The sequence below is a fragment of the Pavona decussata genome, unplaced genomic scaffold (assembly GCF_977016875.1).
Source record: "Pavona decussata unplaced genomic scaffold, jaPavDecu1.1 SCAFFOLD_195, whole genome shotgun sequence".
Taxonomy (NCBI): domain Eukaryota; kingdom Metazoa; phylum Cnidaria; class Anthozoa; order Scleractinia; family Agariciidae; genus Pavona; species Pavona decussata.
Genome location: NW_028145604.1, coordinates 3,167,523 through 3,187,286, shown reverse-complemented (window position 1 = coordinate 3,187,286; position 19,764 = coordinate 3,167,523). Strand labels below are relative to the sequence as shown.

At 39.4% G+C, this 19,764-nt stretch overlaps 2 protein-coding genes across 11 annotated transcripts; both read left to right on the top strand.

Annotated features, from left to right (window-relative positions):
- The first annotated feature begins 895 nt into the window (after positions 1–895).
- On the top strand, positions 896–14,096 carry LOC146461791 (solute carrier family 12 member 1-like). 10 transcript variants are annotated; one of them, XM_085086723.1, is made up of 8 exons: positions 896–1,068; positions 1,653–2,025; positions 3,524–3,827; positions 4,670–5,397; positions 6,444–6,602; positions 6,895–7,227; positions 8,703–8,994; positions 9,588–14,096. In XM_085086723.1, the coding sequence occupies exons 2-8, from the start codon at positions 1,666–1,668 to the stop codon at positions 10,856–10,858; spliced, it is 3,447 nt and encodes a 1,148-aa protein (XP_084942849.1). In that variant the 5' UTR covers positions 896–1,068; positions 1,653–1,665; the 3' UTR covers positions 10,859–14,096. The 10 variants fall into 10 exon arrangements, 3 of the variants coding, with proteins under 3 accessions (XP_084942849.1, XP_084942850.1, XP_084942848.1); XM_085086724.1 differs by lacking the exon at positions 896–1,068 and adding an exon at positions 1,151–1,167; XR_014857364.1 differs by lacking the exon at positions 896–1,068 and having other exon boundaries at positions 1,470–2,025; positions 9,588–12,421; positions 12,533–14,096.
- A 1,326-nt stretch (positions 14,097–15,422) lies between these two features.
- On the top strand, positions 15,423–19,725 carry LOC146461790 (nascent polypeptide-associated complex subunit alpha-like). Its single transcript, XM_085086539.1, has 8 exons — positions 15,423–15,475; positions 15,644–15,695; positions 16,917–17,227; positions 18,188–18,220; positions 18,312–18,407; positions 18,946–19,017; positions 19,139–19,189; positions 19,603–19,725. The coding sequence occupies exons 2-8, from the start codon at positions 15,644–15,646 to the stop codon at positions 19,615–19,617; spliced, it is 630 nt and encodes a 209-aa protein (XP_084942665.1). The 5' UTR covers positions 15,423–15,475; the 3' UTR covers positions 19,618–19,725.
- The last annotated feature ends 39 nt before the right edge of the window (positions 19,726–19,764 follow it).

Genomic DNA, 19,764 nt, shown 5'->3' with positions numbered 1-19,764 from the left:
ATGTTCACAAAAAATGGGGTCAATTTGAACACAAAATTTAATAAATAGGGGAAATTGAGTGAGTTTGAACGCAAGATAACCCCACAAGAGCCATTCGTATCAAACAGGTGGCTGGCCTTCGGGCCCAGTTCGGAGTTGTTGATCACATTTGTCTCTATGGATATTACGTAAATGAAAGCTGGGACACGCAAACAACAGGTCTTGTTTGCACATTCATGCATATAGTATTAACCTTAATAGAAATGTCATGAAAAACTGGATTCAGGCAAGGACAGATATTGGCGATTAAATATTAAAATCAATTGTAGCTCCATATCTTTCCAAAAAAAAACGCGACGCGAGAATAACTGGCGCTGAAGATAGCCTTGAGAACAAAGATATATATTGAGATTTTATACCTCTTGAATAATTTGGAATACAGTAATTGTATTTGAAAAATGAGACTGCTAGAGCAGAAAAAACAGCGTAATACTCTCTTTTCAAGTCTCTTTGAAATGGCTTTATTTTCAGTCCATTAAATTAACTCCCAGAAGTTTGGTTCGCCAAAAACTCGAGTTAAACGTCAGAATTAAGTCGCTGAATACACTCTTGTCTTCACGTTGCTAATGAGGCCTCCCACGTCACAATATCCCCTTTCTTTGATCCTATTTCGAGTAACAACTGAACTGAAGTACTATCAGAGAGTTTCCGATGATCTAGCCAGGCTTCACTGAAACTGATCGTGAGCATAATTTCTGGCCTAGAATTAAGGCGTCATCCAGCACCGGTTTATTTTCATGCATGTTAAATCCACCTAGTTTAAAATTCAACCTTTCCACGTTGCAGTACATATATTGCATGTCGCGAAGAACATAAAATATAAGTCACGAGTAATTACATATATGGTTTGATGAGAACCCACTTCACGACAGGAAAGCCACTATACTGCAAGCCTTAGCCCTCAAATACCACTTAAACCGATATTGCACCTGAGACAAACGAAATGGAACGAAACTTACCGAACATTGGACTGTCACATGCATCGTGAGTGCATGGCAGTGAACAAGTGGACGACTGAACTTGTAGAAGGTGAGTAAGCTCGATTTTTTGCTAAAACGATAAATTTCTCACGGACGCCGGCCGGTTGTTTAGATAACTGTTAACCTTTTTGCTCGATTGAGTAGTGAGGTATGTGATAAAGCAAGTTATTAGGGGAAAAAGGAGCTATTTACTCAAGAATATTCACGTATATTTGTTTCTGATATAGTTCAAACCAACCAAAGTGTTTACACGAGGAGACGACTAAAACCACTGCAGATTTCCTAGTGGGCTACGGCGGTGTAGCTAGCTTTAATAAGATTGATTAATCATCTTCTTAATTTGTCAGTCCAGGTTTAAACTGGTAAAGCTAAATTCAGCATGTTCGTAAGTGCTCTACCAGGTTTTTGCGTGGCATTTTACCACTTTATATATTGGTCAGCAACAAGGATGCACGTGGGAAAGTGGAAACAAGCTCTACGTCATGTGCCAGTCCTGTGTTCCGATTCACCCTCCCCTCCCTAAGACCTTTTCATCGTCTATATAAGTGCTTCGTTCGGCCGAGTTCGCCGGCTGGTTTTATAGGGGTTTTATAAGACTGCAGGCAATTTATTTTGATCATGTTTTGGTTTCAGCGAAAGCGTCTTAATGATGGAGGGAACACCAACTGCAGACAAAGCAGGAGGCTTTGACAATTCCGCAAAAGCTGCGACAGGGAACGAGCCTTCGGAAACAAGCAGCCGGCCTGCTTTACGTTTCGATATTAACCAAGTCAACTTAGATCCAAATCAAGAAGAAAACGACGACGATCACAGCCCTAGAATGGATTTCCCTGAATCGCAAAAGTCTGTTGACGATGCCACGACGACCATCGGTTATGCAACACACGACGCTGTTCCGATGACCGTCTTCTACAGAAATGAAAATTCCCAGTCAAATTCGACGAAAAAATCCCGACCAACACTAAAAGAGTTGAGAAAAGGATTCGAAGAAGACCACGAGCAACAGGTATAGAGCTATTTTCTGTCTAACGCTTAAAATAGGACTTTGTATTTTGTGTCAGGCTGATCGTCATGCGCTTTCAACAAATTGTGAATAAGTACGAGTTTTTTCTGTCAGTTTTCGCGCGCGAAATGGGTCGGAGGTTAAGCATAAATTCTTACTATCTCTTTTGTTTACCCAGTAGCGTAAAAATTTTACTGCTTGTGGATTTTTACTAGAATTTTGTTTTACCTTGCAACCGGAAATTGAAATGTTTGTTCGAGAGGATACGAGACACGTACGGTGAGATCGAGACTCGCATGTGGAAAAATATTAAAATGTGTTGTCAAGTGTAAATGACTTTAAGCTTAATTTTCTGCCGGTATTAGAGATTCAGTGGTCGCGTAGCTATGTTATTTTTATTATTTATGAGATACACCATTTAGCCTTCATGAGCGATTCTCGGTCTGGTTTCATACCTTTGCTGGAAACATTTGCGATCGATATCTCTACAAAACAGATCGTTACGATCGACATTTATTTTGAAGTCTTCAAGTCTGCATGTTCTTTGTTTTCAAGTGTATATCAATACACAAACAATTTGGTCTGTTGTACGTAAATAACATATTCACTACTTTTATTAAGCGCGTCTAATTTTGTCAGCTTTTTGTATAAAATGTCATATTAAGCTTAAGTTATTACTTTCATTTTTTTTTGTCACGTACTCATGTACCAAATAGTTCTAAATGCAATCTTAAGCTCATAAGCCTATTTGATGAATAAAATTGTTCTTCATTTGTAATAATTACATGATGATTTGCCTAATGGACCGTCTTAATAACCTTTTATTATTTTGATCCTCCACTTTAAGTCTCAACCCAACTTCAAAAGAGAATACAATGCAGTACTTTAATAATACTTATACTTATTTATACTAATTGTTAAACGTGAAGTGAAAATGCCTCAAGTGAAGGATGAAAAGATTGTTTTGTTTTCCAGATAAAGTTTTTTGTGCTGGTAGTAGAAATATTTCGCAATATGATTTTGCTAATGAAGGCTTATGTGTAATTGCTCCAAGAGTGAATCTTAATTCTTTTGCAAGCAACTTATTTATTCATTACAACTTGTAAGGGTATCGATACCCTGCAAACAGAGGCCCTTCGATCTTCCGACTTATCTAGGAAGATTGAAGGGCCTCTGCTCGCAGGGTAGGGTATCGAATGATCTTGAAAAATGATGGGTCTCGGCAAATTTTCAACAAGTCTCGAAATCTCAGCAAATCAAACAACAGTCTTGGAATCTCAAGCCATGTAGTTTAATGGCCTTAATAAACCCCCACAAGTCTCCTGTAGCTCGGTGGTAGAGCATCCGAACTTGTAATCAGAAGGTCTTAGGTTCGACTCCTGATAGGAGCACTCAGATTTCCTTTTTCCGAGTATGCCTGTGTCACTTACTGAATATCCATCATTCTCAAAATACATTTAATTTAATTATTTATTTATTATTTTATTTGTTTGCATGTTAGCCCCTGGCAGAACCTCATAACTTGGACCAAATTGAAAATGGTCATCTTAGCAGTGATGAAATCGTCATTCAGCCCAAGAAAGAAAAGAAGGCCAAGGTTGCACCGAAGTTTGGTTGGATAAAGGGAGTCATGCTGAGATGTCTTCTGAACATTTGGGGAGTTATGTTGTACCTGCGTCTCACCTGGGTTGCAGGACAGGCGGGGATAGGGTGGTCAACTGTCATCATCATACTTTCAGCGGTGGTGACATGGTTAACCACACTGTCCATGTCAGCTGTTTGCACCAATGGTGAAGTTAAAGGAGGTAATGGAGTTTTCATTGTTTTGAAGCCTGCATGTACCCATAGGGTGTTTTGGTAGGTAAAAGGCTAATGACCTCCACTAATGTGGACTTATTATCAACCACAAAGAATCTAGTGTTTCATCTGATTTCCAAACTAGGATAAAATAGGATGAAACACTCTTTCGAGTATTTGATATAGTAAGATCAGTTCTTAACAAGCCTCATTATTGCTTCATTGTTTCATATAATAATGTTTTATGTCCTTTTTAAGGTTGGAAGGTCATGACTTTTTAGCGTTAACTTTTATCACAAAATCTATTTCTAAGAAATTTCTCATCAAACATTAATTTTTGAAGAAAATCAATTAACAAAAGTTCATCAAATTTTATGCTAATGAAGATCACATTTCAAACCTCCTTCACGGTAGTGATCAGTTAAATTAATCAATTATATAATGAGTTTGGGAAGGTCATGTCTGCTGCAGTTAACTTGGCTTTCACTCAGTATACCTTGAATTGGAACCTGTCAGGTTGATGAAAACTGCAATACCTTATTGTGGTTTGGAGTACATGTGTATAATTTGTATATTTAGCCTCCAGCCATTGAAAAAAGAATGAATTTCTTCCAAACTTGCAATCTCATCTAAATAAAGTAATTGTTTGTCTCTCAATTTTGTCACTTAAGCTAGATACCTACTTTTTTAGATCACAACATTTCATACTACTAACTGCTAGTCTTCTTCTTCTTATTAGCGGTCACGTAACTACTTTGTGAGACAAATGGTTTTATTATTATATTCCATCACAGTGACTAATGATCCCAAATTTAAACACATAATATATTATTATTTGTCTCTTTATTAGGTGGTGCTTATTATTTGATATCCCGCAGTCTCGGTCCAGAATTTGGCGGCTCCATTGGTTTGATCTTCTCTGTGGCTAACGCTGTAGCTGTTGCGTTGTACTTGGTTGGATTTGCCGAGACCATCAAAGACTTGATGAAAGAGCATGGTGGTGACAGCGTTGAGGTAATTGGCGAGCTCAACATCATACGTATTGTTGGTATTGGAACAGTCATGCTGTTGCTTTGTGTAACTCTGATTGGTTTAGAGTGGGTGGTGCGCACGCAGATGTTTCTTCTTTGCATCCTGGTGGTGTCCATTATTGTTGTCATGGTTGGTTGCATCCTTGGGCCACTGAATGAGAAAAGTAGAGCAAGAGGATTTGTTGGCCTCAGTACGAATCTGTTCAAGGAGAATTTTGGGCCAGCTTTTCGAGACGGCGAAAACTTCTTCTCTGTGTTTGCAGTCTTTTTTCCAGCTGCCACTGGTATCTTGGCAGGCGTAAACATCTCAGGGGATCTCAAGGACGCACAGAAAGGCATTCCCAAGGGGACTCTGTGGGCCATCCTAATCAGCACTATTGTTTACATTGCACTTGACTGGTTGGCTGCGGCTTGTGTATTGCGGGATGCTTCTGGAGTGATTGCAGTGGCTGTCAATCAAACAATCATGAATACCACAACTAGTACCCCAGTACAACATTGTACTGCAGACAACAGCTGTCCATATGGGCTGATGAATGATTATCAGGTAAGATTAATATTTATGCACAGGGGAATCCCAGGCTGCCATCTGCATAGCTAAAGAATGAGGATACAGTCAAAAGACTAGGAGATCTAATTGACTTACCATCCACCCAACTCTGAAACAACAATAAGTATTAATTAATTCATTGAAAACAACAAAACTTAATGTGCAGAACTCATATTTCAGGAATGATTTCATCCATCCAAGGTTGAAATAAACCATTGCTTTCTAACAGTGATCTTTCCTCGCAGATCTAGTAATCAGTTACTGTAGTATTGAGCACTAAATTCAGACCTGCTGTTTTGGACCTCTTCCTGTTTCTTGGGCAAACAGGTGCACAGAGATAAACAGTGATAATAAAAATATTATTATACATCATGAAAAACCATGCAAGCATCATTCAAGACCTATGCTTTGTGAGCAGAACTGGATGACTGACAGTGTAAATGTGATAACACTAAGATGGCACTTTGATTTTGTTTATTGCCCTTTGCTACTTGGTGACCATCTTTGGTTTTGAAATTCTGATGTGTAAAAGGGAAATCATTATTAACCTATAAGTAAGTGCTAAATGGTCTCACAAAAATTTGGTGGGTTGCAAGATGGTGCTTCAATGCAGGATTGGAGTAGGAATTGTGATTGGAATGAAATAAGCCAAATGTTGACAATGGAACATGCCTTTGTCATTCTTATTTATTTACCTGGCTTTTAATATGCCATCACATATATGGTCCATTTCGCATATGGCCCACATTGACATTCAAATCCTAGCAGTAAGCAGGATATTTGTCACACCTAGTTTAAGGGCCAGTAGCTCCCATGAGTCTCATACAGTTCATTGGTAGGGCATCTGAACTACATGAAGAAATCTGAAGATGATAGGTTCAACTCCTGTCAGGAACTCGGATTTCCTTTTTCTGAGTATGCCTGTGTCAGTGAATGAATAATACATTCTCAACAAGAACATTATAATAATATATTGGCTGAAAATCTGTACCCCACTTCATACTACATTTTTGTAACCTTGCAACCTTTGCGTCTCTGATCAGGTAATGGAAAAGGTTGCAGCTTGGGGTCCAATAGTTACTGGTGGGATCTTTGCAGCTACACTGTCTTCTGCCTTGGCAAGTTTAGTTGGAGCACCAAAGACATTTCAGGCACTTTGCAAGGACAACCTCTTTCCTGGAATCAGTTACTTTGGTGTTGGAGTAAGTATTCATCTACAGTTGAAGCTCTTCTAATAATTATTGTCATTTCTGGTATATGGACGCCTAATTTGTAATACACATGAATGCAAATAAATGATGCTAATGATGATGAAAAAAAATATAAGCTACAGTGTAGGCTGGCCGGGTGTTTAGTTGTAGCCCCAGCCACAAACAAACACTACATTTGTAGTTTACCCATTGTACGTGTATGCCTGCAGTCACTTGAATGTGGTTACCACCCAAAGCGCTGTTGTCTCACCCCTTTAATTTTTTTCCTTTCCTTTCTTGACAGGTTGGACCAGGTGATGAGCCTCGTAGGGGTTACATCCTGACATTTCTGATTGCTGGTGCTTTCATTGCCATTGGAGAGCTGAATATCATTGCTCCTGTCATTTCAAACTTCTTCCTCATGTCCTATGCTCTCATAAACTATGCCGTGTTTGCAGCTTCCCTTGGCAAGTCTCCAGGATGGCGACCCTCCTTTAAGTACTACAACATGTGGGTATCGCTGGTAGGAGCTATGGTATGTATCGTGATTATGTTCCTCATCAACTGGTGGGCAGCTCTTGTGACCATCGTCATCATCATTGCATTGTACAAGTACGTGGACTACAAGAAACCAGATGTAAGTTGACATGTTTTGCTGTTTTAAAATGTTCTAATAAAATAGTGTCAGGGAACAAGGATGGCTCTGCAGTGAGAGCACTACAGGTACTACTGAACCTATGTAGCCTGAGTTCATATCCCCGCCTGCTACTTATGCATCAGTCAATTCCAAAGTTTAAATGCCTTGATCTTAGACAAATTCTCCCAACTAGTGCAGTCAGAAATACATGGAGCACAGTGAGGAGAAGATGCAAGTTGACATTAGGGCTTGAGGGGTTCATTTTAGATTTCAGGCCTGATGTGAGACAAGAATCCCTATCCGGTCCCAGGGTTCTTGTGGATAAAATATGTGTTAGTCTCTTTTCGCTTAGTTTATTGGCAGATTGCTACTCTATTTACTACTATAAGCCGAACGTAAGAACTAATTTAGGTAAACAATTAATCTCCTTCATGGCAACCGATATTTGGAAAGACCTCCCAACTCCTTTAAAAAAACTCATACAAAGTGTGTCTGCTTTTCCGAAACAAGTATTACGTTATTTACTGTCAGAACAACAAATGAACTAATTTTCTTTTATGCTGACCTCGTAACATACGTTAACTTTTTACAATTAATAAGTTCTTCCTTCCTTTTGCTTTTTCATTTTTTTTTTCTTTTTTGCTTGCTATCTAGAACCTAAATTAGCCAGGGAGCTAACAAGATAACCAAATGGTTCATTTAACTTCCTTGCTTTGCACATTATTCTAACTAATAATTAATTGAATTCGATATATCACCGCTAAAAGATTGTAAGAATCAACATGTAAATTGAAAAAAAAAAGTACAAATAAAGATTATTATTATTATTATTATTATTACTAAAAATGCGTAGCAGGGATAGCTGGGGATGGATGTGGGAACATGGATGGTGCAGTGTTGAGAGCACTCGCCTCCCATCAATGTCGCCTGGGTTTGATTCCCGGACTCAGCGTCATATGTGGGTTGAGTTTGTTGTTGGTTCTCGTCCTTGCTCCGAGAGGTTTTTGTCCGGGTACTCTAGTTTAACCCTCTCCTCAAAAACCAACATTTCCAAATTAAAAGTCAATCTGCAGAGTGTCCCCATACTGTAAAGCGCTTTTAATCATCGCGTTGTGGAATTATCTGCTATAAAAATTTACCATTTATGTATTAAATCTATTTTATGTGGAGACTGGTGCAAAATTTCCTGAGGCCGCACAGGTCCTAAGTTACATACTAATTTTGTCTCAGTTTTAAACGTTTAGAACTTAGACAAAATTAGAAGGATTTGTAATGAGTCATCGAAGCAAAACATTGTTCACCCTCAAATTTAATATAAGATGCCAGCTGATGTAGACAAGTAGACATTTTTCATCATGCCCTTTCCGAACAACTTATTAAATCCCAAAAATTCAAAAGTACAAGTATTTGTGACGTCACACTTTAGTATATGCCAATCGAACGCACCCTGACGTTTTATTTCAATTCTTTTGTAGGCCAACTGGGGTTCTTCTGCGCAGGCGTATACTTACATCCGGGCCCTTCGTTTCACTTACCGCCTCAATGCCGTGGAAGATCACGTGAAGAACTTCCGTCCACAGTGCCTTGTGCTGACGGGTAATCCCTCATCCCGTCCCGATCTCGTTCATCTGGTTTCTCAGATCACACGGAATAGAGGTTTAATGGTTTGCGGTCAAGTCAAGATTGGGCCTTTTGGTCCCGTCTCGGGTTATGAGGATCGCTGGTTAAAACAAGGCAAGATCAGAGCGTTTCATACCATTTGTACAGGTAAGAGTAGCGTGCTTTTCGTCTCTACAAACTGAGAATTCTCTAGTCCTAGACCTCCCCTCCCCCCGAAAACACTCCAGTGAGACCAAAACATCTTCCAGAAAACCCCGAAGAGTGAATTGCCGTTAATGCAGGATTTTACATCTTAGCGGTTTCCGAATTTAATAATATTTGTAACTTTTTTGTTAGTTTCACAAGAGTATGTGTATTAGGTGGCATAACGTGCTTGTAAGGTGCCCCAAGGGGCTAGTACACTATTTAAGGTTTGTTTAGTTATACAAGAGCCATTCGAGGCATCTCTTTCAACCCTAGTTTTTTATTTTATTTACTGTTGTAACGCGGGCATCAATAAACGAGATGCCCGCTCCTATTCTGTGTTTTGTGATTATTTAGATTAGTTACAAAATATTTTATAATCGTTTCAGTGTGATTAGAATATAAAATAGCTTTTCTATAGCGTGGGCCAAGAAAGACCGGTTTCTGTGACAAACGAACACCAGTTCTGCCTCTGCAATAAGAGTATGCACTTCATGAAGCAAACCACGTGATTACGTTGTGAATGCACTGACATCATTTATTGATCTTTTTCCTAGCGCCCAGTTTCCGAGAGGGTGTGCGCATCATGCTGCAGACGGTGGGCCTGGGGAAAATGAAACCCAACACGGTCGTGCTCGGGTATAAGCGAGACTGGAAGAAGATGTGGAAAGACCCTTCGGGAAGAGCCGTGGTGGAGGAGTATGTCAACGTGGTTCATGATGCTTTCGAATTGGATTGCGGCGTTGCGATCTTGCGTTTAAGAGGTGAGCTCGACTTACAAGAGCTCGCTAAGTGCGCGGAAGAGGACTGGCTGATTGAAGAAGACGACGCGGCGATGGAGCATATTCTGCCTGAAATTGAAGTGAATGAAAAGTCAGATGACTCGGAGCCTGTTTCTATGGTTCAGAGTGAAAGTAGTGGGCGAATTTTCCATGTTGAGAAGTCTGCAAGTTCGCCCGACCAAGAAGATCATGTTGTGAAGTGGTTTAGATCCAAGAGTCCCAGTCACGAAGAGTATCAGTTGGACGCCATCAAGACAAAGCCTGAAACGGGAGAGGAAGAAAATTTAACCGACAACGAAACCGAGAACTTGGTCCCGGAACAGGACAAGGGCGAAGACGCGGCGAAGAAGGACTCAGAAGGAAGTCCCAACAGCGTGGTGAAGAAAGGCAAGTTTAAAGTGACAATCACTAAAGAGCCGATCGAGGATGAATCTGAGGAGAAGATTGATGAGACAACAAAACTAACAGACTCCAGTGTAGAGCCACAAAAACCATCAGTAAACGGTGAAGTTGCTTTCAGTGAAAAACCAAAAGGAACCATTGATGTTTGGTGGTTGTCCGACGATGGAGGATTGACTATCCTCATCCCGTACTTGCTTTCCATTCACACTTTCTGGAAAGACTGCAAGCTGAGGATCTTCACGCCAGCCTCCACCCACGCGCTCAAGAGCAACGAGCTGCGAATGGCCAATCTCCTGAAGAGATTCCGCATCGATTTTTCGAGCGTCGTCGAGGTGGAAGGAATGAATGCACAACCTTCCAGTAAGAGTGTCCAAAACTTCTTGAAACTCCCGGTGAAGGAGGAATTTCAAGATGTCAAGGCTTTGGAAAACGACCGCAAGACCATGCGTAACATACGCCTTGGAGAGCTCATCCGGGAACACTCAAACGATGCCAAGTTGATCGTCCTCACACTGCCTATTCCCAAGGTGGAGATGACGTCACCGCTGCTGTACATGAGCTGGCTGGAAGTGTTGTCAGCGGCCTCACCACCGGTATTGATGATCCGTGGTAATCAACAGAGCGTGTTGACCTTCTACAGTTAGTATGGTCTATAAGTAATGTAGTTATATGGGCACCCTCCTCAACCCTGCAAAAACAATAATTTGGTTCAAATTACAGTGAAATCAAAATCGGTCGGCAGGTCCACGTTTTTGTCAAACTATTCCATAAATAGTAATTACTGATCAAAATTTTGATCTTATAAATAAGCTTAATTTGTTCAGAGGTAACTTCGACATATTGCTCTTGATCAGAAAAGAAGATAAATACTAGATACGAAAACAGCCAACAAGGGAAAGATTATCTCGTGGTAGAAAATAACAGAAAACTACTTAATATAGAGGGATATCACAGAAGAGTCTTGCAGCCGTACGCCATTTTGAATATCGCGAAGAGCCCGGGGACGAGGTTGTATTGGTCCGCAGTCGTTTTCAGGAGAGTGGTGTTATGAAGGTGACACAACTCCCCTAAAAACGATTGCGTTGGGGGGGGGGGGGGGGGGGAATACCAATTAGGCTGTGAGGAAAAAGAAAAGATAGGATTGTCCGGTAATTTGAACCACTGTTACATAGTATTATTAGATTGGCGGTTTGACCTTAGATAGTTTTTTCAAAATTACTTGATATTGTGCTTAGTAGTGTTAGTTTTTGGGTTTTGCATGTAGTTTTTAAAAATGTTGACTGGTAGGTGGTCAAGGTTGATGATTGGAAACCTTGAAATGAGCAGATTATTTTGAAAGTTGTTTTAGAGTAAATGTGCAGTTGGGCCGGTTATAAATGTTTCTTTTTCTTACTTGACTTCAAAAAATTCACTGAAAGTAAGTTAAACTGATTCTCTGCAGAGCGGAGTGTTTTGGTTAACATAACAGTATAAATGTTATGAAATAATATATATATACCTTTAACCTAATTAATTCAGTCTTGCAAGATTTCACAGAAATCGGTTCTATTAAAAGTCCCTCTTCGAGAAGACAAAAATTGCAATTAAACTGGATTTGCACAAATTTGAATGAAAAGCGTAAACGTTTATTTGGACGAAAAAGGTATAAATTTAAATTTAATTAATATTCTGTTGGAAACTGGTGCTGAGTAATAGAATGGCACTAAGTTAATTTGCTCTAACAAAGAAAAGATACCTCGAAAGGAAATTACTGTGATATTGAAAAGAAAAGTAACTCATATTTAATTAAATCTTCGAGTGCACAAAATTAAGTCCCTTTTCAGGCGATATTTGTTGAAGAATTTCGAACAGAAAGTGTTTGAATGTTGTTTTATATACTTTATGTGTTTAATAGCACCGTTATGAAGTTCCATTTACGTAGATAACAAAATTAGCTGCGAGAATGAAATCTTTGTGTATTGAATAGAAAGAAAACGCAATAGAGCGATTTTCAGGGGTACTCGAAATTATCAATGAATTTTTTTGTTTTTATTGGTAATTTGTGCTGCCAATCAGAACAGCATATTAGCGTTTACCTTTCTTCTTTTTTTTCTTAAACAATGGATAAAACCAGAAAAAAAAAATCGTTTTGGCTTTCGCGCGTTTTCCCGCGCTTCGTAGTCCTCTTGGTAGCAGTTCAGCTTTTTCCGCGCGTGGTAACACTTCAGGTTTTCCCGCGCTTGGTAAACAGTTCATGCCTTCCATCGCTTGGTAACACTAAACATGTTTTCCCGCGCTTGGTAACAGTTCATGTTTTCCCGCCCTTGGTAACATATCAGGTTTTCCCGCGCTTAGTAACAGTTCATGTTTTCCCGCCCTTGGTAACAGTTCAGATTTTCCCGCGGTTGGTAACAGTTCATGTTTTCCCGCCCTTGGTAACATATCAGGTTTTCCCGCCCTTGGCAACAGTTCAGATTTTCCCGCGCTTGGTAACAGTTCAGTTTTCCCGCCCTTGGTAACATATCAGGTTTTCCCGTGCTTGGTAACAGTTCATGTAGTCATTTTCCCGCGCCTAGTAACAGTTCACGTTTTCCCCCGCTTGGTAACAGTTCATGTAGTCATTTTCCCGCGCCTAGTCACAGTTCACGTTTTCCCGCGCTTAGCACCGTTTGCATGTTTTCAAGTTCTGATTGTATGCTTTCATTTGTTGTGATTGGTCAGATTTGAATTTGACGAAAATCGCTCTACGGCATCCGTTTAAATCTGCTTGATAATCAAACAGTTTAATAATTTCGATAAAGAGCCACGAGCGCTCCTGTTTTCGATAATTTTTACACCACTTTGCGCATAGTAAGCATTCATACGTAAGCATAAGCCGGCTAAAATATAACAGTCCCGGGAACAGTCAATCAGAATTGCCCTTCCTTGCTATCAACTAACAAAAAAATCTAAAAGCCGGCGTAAAACTAAGATACGAACGGGCTAGTTGTCATTAATCAGGTTTGCCACTATCAGGGAAAAGGTCGGCTACTAGGTTTGCGAAAGATTTTACCTTTTTGACAAAGGTAATGTTGCAAAACACATTCGGTAAGGAATTGATTCTGTGGGCTTTATAGGATTTGCCTTTGACGGTCAACGAATATTGGTTTTTGGCAAGTGAAGAGTCACCGAACTTTTCCTGATCAGTGGCAACTCTTAATATACATTTATTTACCAACGTAATAAGCACTTTTAACGAGAACAAACGTTCTGGGTCGTGACTGTAATTCATTTATTTGGCACTTGTTTATATTTAATCGGAATGCATATTTAATGCGTAACACTGATTTTGTATCCTACCGTTTCTGCAGCGTAAAATATTGTTTGTGATAAGAAGAGTCAGTGGCTACATATTTAATGGTGATCTTCCTTGTGAATGATTGTTGATGACAGAAGGTTACCTAAGGAGACCAAATAATACTGAGTAATTTTGCAGAAGAAGTAAACTTGTTTGAGATAGCAGACCTTTTACAGCGGTATTCTTGCGAAAGGGACGTCTGAGTAAATGTCCAGGAATTCCAGATAGACGCTGTTCTGGTGTCAGTCTCCAAGTGGTTGAATGAAATGTACGTCTGTGGAACTATCCAAAGGTCTTTTCAAGATTGAGTTAGTCTGGCTGTTGCCAGCACAATCGTTGGAATTCGTTGTATAACTTTCCGGGCGTTTCTTTCGCGAAGAATTCAGAATGGGGCCTCGAAAGAGCATCTTGACGACCGGCTCTTTGAGGATTAAAAACAGTGTCATGGACCATTTTTTGCTGAAAGGATCTTTGTTTAATTGCAGCTTTTTATAGCAGCTTTTGTAGTTTTTCAGTACTGTGCACATTTGTACACAGAGAATAAAACTTAACAGTTTGATAAACAACTTGTGTCGATTTGCCCTTTTCTCACGCCCTAACCTTGATGAATCCCGTAATTGTTACTTTGCGACAGAAATGTCGCAATATACAGCGTGTCAAGAAAGTAAAACCCAGGTCCACAGACTCAAAACTTAGGACACGCTAGTACAGCATGCCAGCGGTAACACTGATTTCCTCAGCGATCTATACTTGCGCGCGCATAGGACTCAACCATTCATGAGTGAAAGTGACTTCTCATAGTCCAGCTTTCTCTCATCGTTCACGGCCAAAATACTCAAAATGGGAATAGGTAGCTGGCCAGGTTAACGCCAGTGACGCAGACTAGAATATCCTATTTCGTAGGCGGCCATTGAAACAACAACATCCATTAATTTTATTCAAGTTTGTGGTGGTAATTCTAAACAACATCCTGACGAGCCACTGCTGGCGGTTTGGTTCTTAGTAGATTATGAGCAGTATGAGCAACAAAGGAAAGACATGCACACAAACGCGCGTAAAAATCGCCTTCCACGCGGAAAATCAGTGCCCTTGGAGGAGCCCCTGGTGTAGGACGCGGCGCTGCTCGCTTGAGACATGGGGAAAACTGTTGGCGAGAATAATAAATCCTGAATTGGGAAATGGGATTTTAAAAAAAGCAAATAAACAAAACAAAATAAGTGGACTGTGAAGTCGGACTTAGATTCAGGTTGCTTTCAGATGGTTTATTTGGGATTTACCCCTCCCCCGTCGGGTCCTTGTTGTGTGTTGATTCCCCGTATAATTTCAGTTGGTAGGAAATAGTCGAGAACAGAATAAAAGGAAGTGAAATTTTGGTTGCGGTGGTGAATTTGAACACAACATTACTTTACCTGCATTACAATTAGTTTTCCGCTGGTAAAGCGAAAATCATAATTTCTTGCTCCTGATGACTTTCAATTAGATATAACATGTTATAAATATCTAAACTATTTAATAACCTAAACTTTTAACTCTATTCGTAGCCAAACAATTTCATGAGTTGAATGACTTGAATTTGTCGTCAAGAAAGGACCGTGTAGTTACTGAGTTCCTTTCTAAGTGAAATCTAGGAAAAATTTACACTGTAATAGAGTGACTGATGCAAATCTCATGGAAAGTGCCTTTAGCTTTGAATACCGAAATTAGCCTGAAAGTAAATTCACGTATCAGACGTCGTCCAAAATTGCGGCTCCGCTGCCAAGATACTCGCACGAATGACGCAGTTAATAACGAGGCAGTCTCAAATGGCTTCCAATCGCTAAATTCCTGCAGTCCTGTCCACTGTACTTTCCGAAATTCCATCTACAGATAAGCTCCCATTAGGCTGTGCGCGCTTAATTTTCTCCTTTCCCGTCGGCTCGGCAGCACACAGCATCTCTGGTCGAAGGTACGTTCATTTATCTACTTCCATCGCTTTCTGTTTGTAGTTTTTGAGGCAGTCGTTACTTTTAAAAACTACTTTATTAATTGCTTTGTTCAATTACTGGATTTTTATGACAAGGGCAAGCAATGTTTTTGCGATATTCTAAGGTGTTGTCATGTTGTCGGTTTGCAGATGACACCTGCGGTAGAAAACCCTCCGGCCGAAGAAGAGGCCAATGCTGAAGGTAAGAAAAGTTTCCCCCATTTGTAAACATGATAATTGAAAATTTCAAAACCTGTCATTTCAGTTTCTTTAGCATTTTAGGCTCGAAACTATGGCAGGCTTGAAATTTTTGCCTTGGTGTTTTATTTTGGATAGTGACGCAATCTTGCGAATCGGTCGATGGCTGCACCTAAAAATGTTTCCACGGAAAGATGGGATTTTAAATTAAACTGACAGAAACGTGGTTACCTTATGCTTATTTACTCTCATTCATGACAATCTTGTGAACTACATGCTACATGCTTCGTAAAGAATTATTATGCTTGTCGATGTGCATGTACTTCATGGGTACCATGTCACGAGTAGTGCCACACGTGTTACACCTTATTCATTTTTTAGAAATTGTCAACCGTAAACTTTGAAAAGTTTGTGTTTCTTTACACGTAAAACATTGATTCTTTGTGCTGGGTTTGTTTTCAGTTGCATACAGAGTCAAGATGTTCTCACACAAGCTCAAACAATCGATCATGAAAAGATAACATAATTAGTTCACTTTTATGCAACATCATGTTTGTCACACAAAACCTTCCGTGGCTGAACGGGAAAACAATGTTGATCAAACATCAGGCAATAGGAGCCCACAACACTTTTTTTGCATTTCTGCCAAAATCTCAACAACATGTACTCGAGATGTCACACAAATTCCGTTTCTGGTTGTTTGCTTTTTCCCTGCTTACACAAGTTTTAACAGCCAGGGCTGAGTTGCTCGAAGCATGGTTAGCGCTAACCATTGGTTAAGAGGTATTAAAACCTATAGGTTGTCATGGTATTTAACCCGGGTTAGCGCTAACCATGCTTCAAGCAACTGGGCCCAAATGTGGAAAATGATCAAACATTTGTGATGCGAAATGTTGGATGAAAATGTTTGATCAGATCAAATGTGGAAAACCATTTGGCAAGATTACCACACGATCCTATACATAATATAATAATTATTATTATGTATAAATTTTGCGACTCTAACTCTATATATACTTGCTGTTTTTGGAAGAGGGTTAGTACGAAAGTGGTGCATGTATAATTAATGTGTGGGCCTGTGTGGGAATCTTTCCAACCATTTAAACGTAATGTTGAGAGAGGGAGCTAAACAGTTCTTCTAACACCATTTTGAGCGGAAATGTTTTGATTGTTTTGCTGGGGCTTAAGTTCTATGGTGATTAACATTGGTTTCTTCCTTGCACAGTTGTTTCAGGAACAGAAAGTGACAGTGATGATGAAGTACCAGAACTGGAGGAAGGAGACGCAGGGCAGCCAAGCATAACCAGCGACATGGCTGCCGCAGCTGGTTTGACGGAAGATCCCGTCAGCAAAGCTAAACAGAGTCGAAGTGAGAAGAAGGCTCGTAAAGCAATGTCAAAGCTTGGACTGAAAAGTGTACCTGGCATTAAAAGAGTAACGATAAGAAAATCCAAAAATATTTTGTTCGTCATCAACAAACCAGACGTATACAAGAGTCCAGGATCCGACACGTTTATTGTGTTTGGTGAGGCAAAGGTATGTGCACTGCTGTTATTATTGCGTTAAACAAAAATTCTCTCCATTAGTGCTGTGTGAAATATATGGAGAGCAGTTAGGAGAATATTTATGTTGATACTGGGGCTTTGGTAAAGCTTGGTGCACAAGGAACATTAGTCGTCAAGCAAAAGAAAGTCTCTGGTGTTAGTTCTTGTTGTCATTTTCAAACTCTAAGTAGCCAGTTATCTTTAATGTAGTTGTTGCCTATAAATTAGCTGATTTCAGGCTTTTAGTGACAGCCTTGAGGTAGATTTGCAATCCCCTGAATTTTTTAGTCATGATTGCCTCCGAGTCCTTCTCAAAATCTTAATTATTTGGGCTGGTCGTTGCAACAAAAGTCTTTGTGGATTGAGGGAATCTATGACCAAGTATTGGTGGTGTACTTGCTGGCTGTACATATGTTTTGAGATCTGGGTTGCATGCTTTCAGGTGTCTTTATAGAGAGGAGATTAAGTAACTGTTAGTTGGAATAATATTTTAAAGGTGAATTTGTGCCCAATGACGAAAAAAGATGCCTTATGGTGAGGAGTGTCTGCTTGGTTTGAAAGCCTGCTTTCTTTTGTTTGTGTGTGTTGTTTGTTTGTAATTGTGTTTACTTGCATACACATCTGCATTTCTGTGTCGCGTGGTAACATCCAAACAAGGCTGACAGACCAGGTATGATGTGGTCCACTGATCTAAAGATTATGAGATCTGAGGGCACAATGCTTGTAACGTTAAGGGTAGATTACCAGTGAGTTTGCAGTATCATTGGAAAACCTGTTAAAGTTCGAGGTACAGTACAACCATGATAAACAATATGTAGCTGCTCAGTAATACTTTTGATCGCTCTATTCTACTACAAGGACTGTTTGGGATTTTACTATACTGTTCTTTCATTCTTGTATTTGGAAAACGTATATTGACTTTTTGTTGGGATCCACTCTGTTCTAACTATAGATTGAAGATCTAAGCCAACAAGCTCAAGTCCAGGTAAGCTGTTAAAAAGGGAATTTCCTTGACTCCTTGTGCTATTTGTTTTTTGGTGAAGTAGTTGTCTAAAACATAAACACGTTGTTTGCAGGCTGCTGAGAAGTTCAAGGCTCCTCAACCAGCTCCCGTCATTCCTGAAGCAAAAGCAGCTGCCATTGAACAAGAAGAAGAATCTGAGGAGGAAGAGGTGAGGTTACATGCATTGTTAGTGAGGGTCATGTTCCAAGCATTCAGAAAAACAAATGCTGTGAAAAATAAATGTTTAAGCAAGAGCAGAGCACTGAAAAATATTGCAAACTGCTAGAGAAAAAGTGACTTCTTTCTATTCATTTCAAAAGCAGAATTTTCCTTTTTTTTTTTTTTTTTTTTTTTCCAGTGTGTTAAGAAAATAAATCCAAACTGAAACTTTGATCTGTTTGAACCCTTGATGTTTTGAAGTCAGTAACTAAAAGATGTGGCTAAAATTTTGGGGGGTGTTGCATATAAAAATTATACAACCCATTTAACTTTTCAATACATCACACCAGACTCTTTCAAACCATTGTGATTATTATGTAATTGAGCCTTTGTATGGCCTTCTCGGGACCAAGCAGACTGTGCAATTTTCCCAAAAAGTACTGTTGCTAAAAGCAATAGCATTTGTTGAGTACCATGTCAGTCCTTCTGTGAAAGTAACTTTATTGCATATTACCAACAGGTGAATTAAATTCCTTTGTTATTTGTAGGTTAATGAGGCTGGAGTAGAAGAAAATGATATCGAACTTGTTATGCAGCAAGCAAACGTCTCCAGATCTAAGGTGAGTTGTAGTAACAATTCTTTGTTGGTTTTGTCGCAACCATTTTTAGCTGTGGCATTTTCTTTTCTGCCAGAAAACTGTTAAACTCATTCCTTATTTCTATGACTTGTTTTCTTCACAGGCTGTCACAGCTCTCAGAAACAATGATAACGATATTGTCAATGCTATTATGGTGAGTTTTTGTGTTTGCTATCGTGGTGTTTAGCAACATTTTTATGGATTGTTCATAAGGGAATCTGTAGCACATCGCTTTCTGTTCTTGCAAAAACTAGTATTCTGGTGTTAAATAATGGCTGCTTATCATATCCAACAAACCTTGGAATTGTACACAGCAGTGAAAGTGTTATTACATGTAAATTTAACTGAAAGTGAATCCCTGGACCCACAGTGAGTTGCATGATCTTTATATAATATAACATAAATGTTGTGGTTCAATTTTATCCTTGGTATGCTGATAAGTATAAAGCGAAGAAAAAGAAAAATTGAACCATGAAGTATAAAAGTACTGAACCACAACATAAACCATGATCATTACCGGTACCTTTTTCTGCTATTAATGCATGTGTTTCCTTTTTCTGTTTTCAGGAGCTGACAATGTAAATTAATGGTGACAACTTTTTAGATATTATTTACCCTCGCTCTGTACAGGATTTTGAGTCTAACTTTGTTTTCTACTGTCAAGAATATGGGAATAAAGTAGCTGTCGTATAATATAATACAATAATTTGTTGTTGTTGTTGTGTTTAT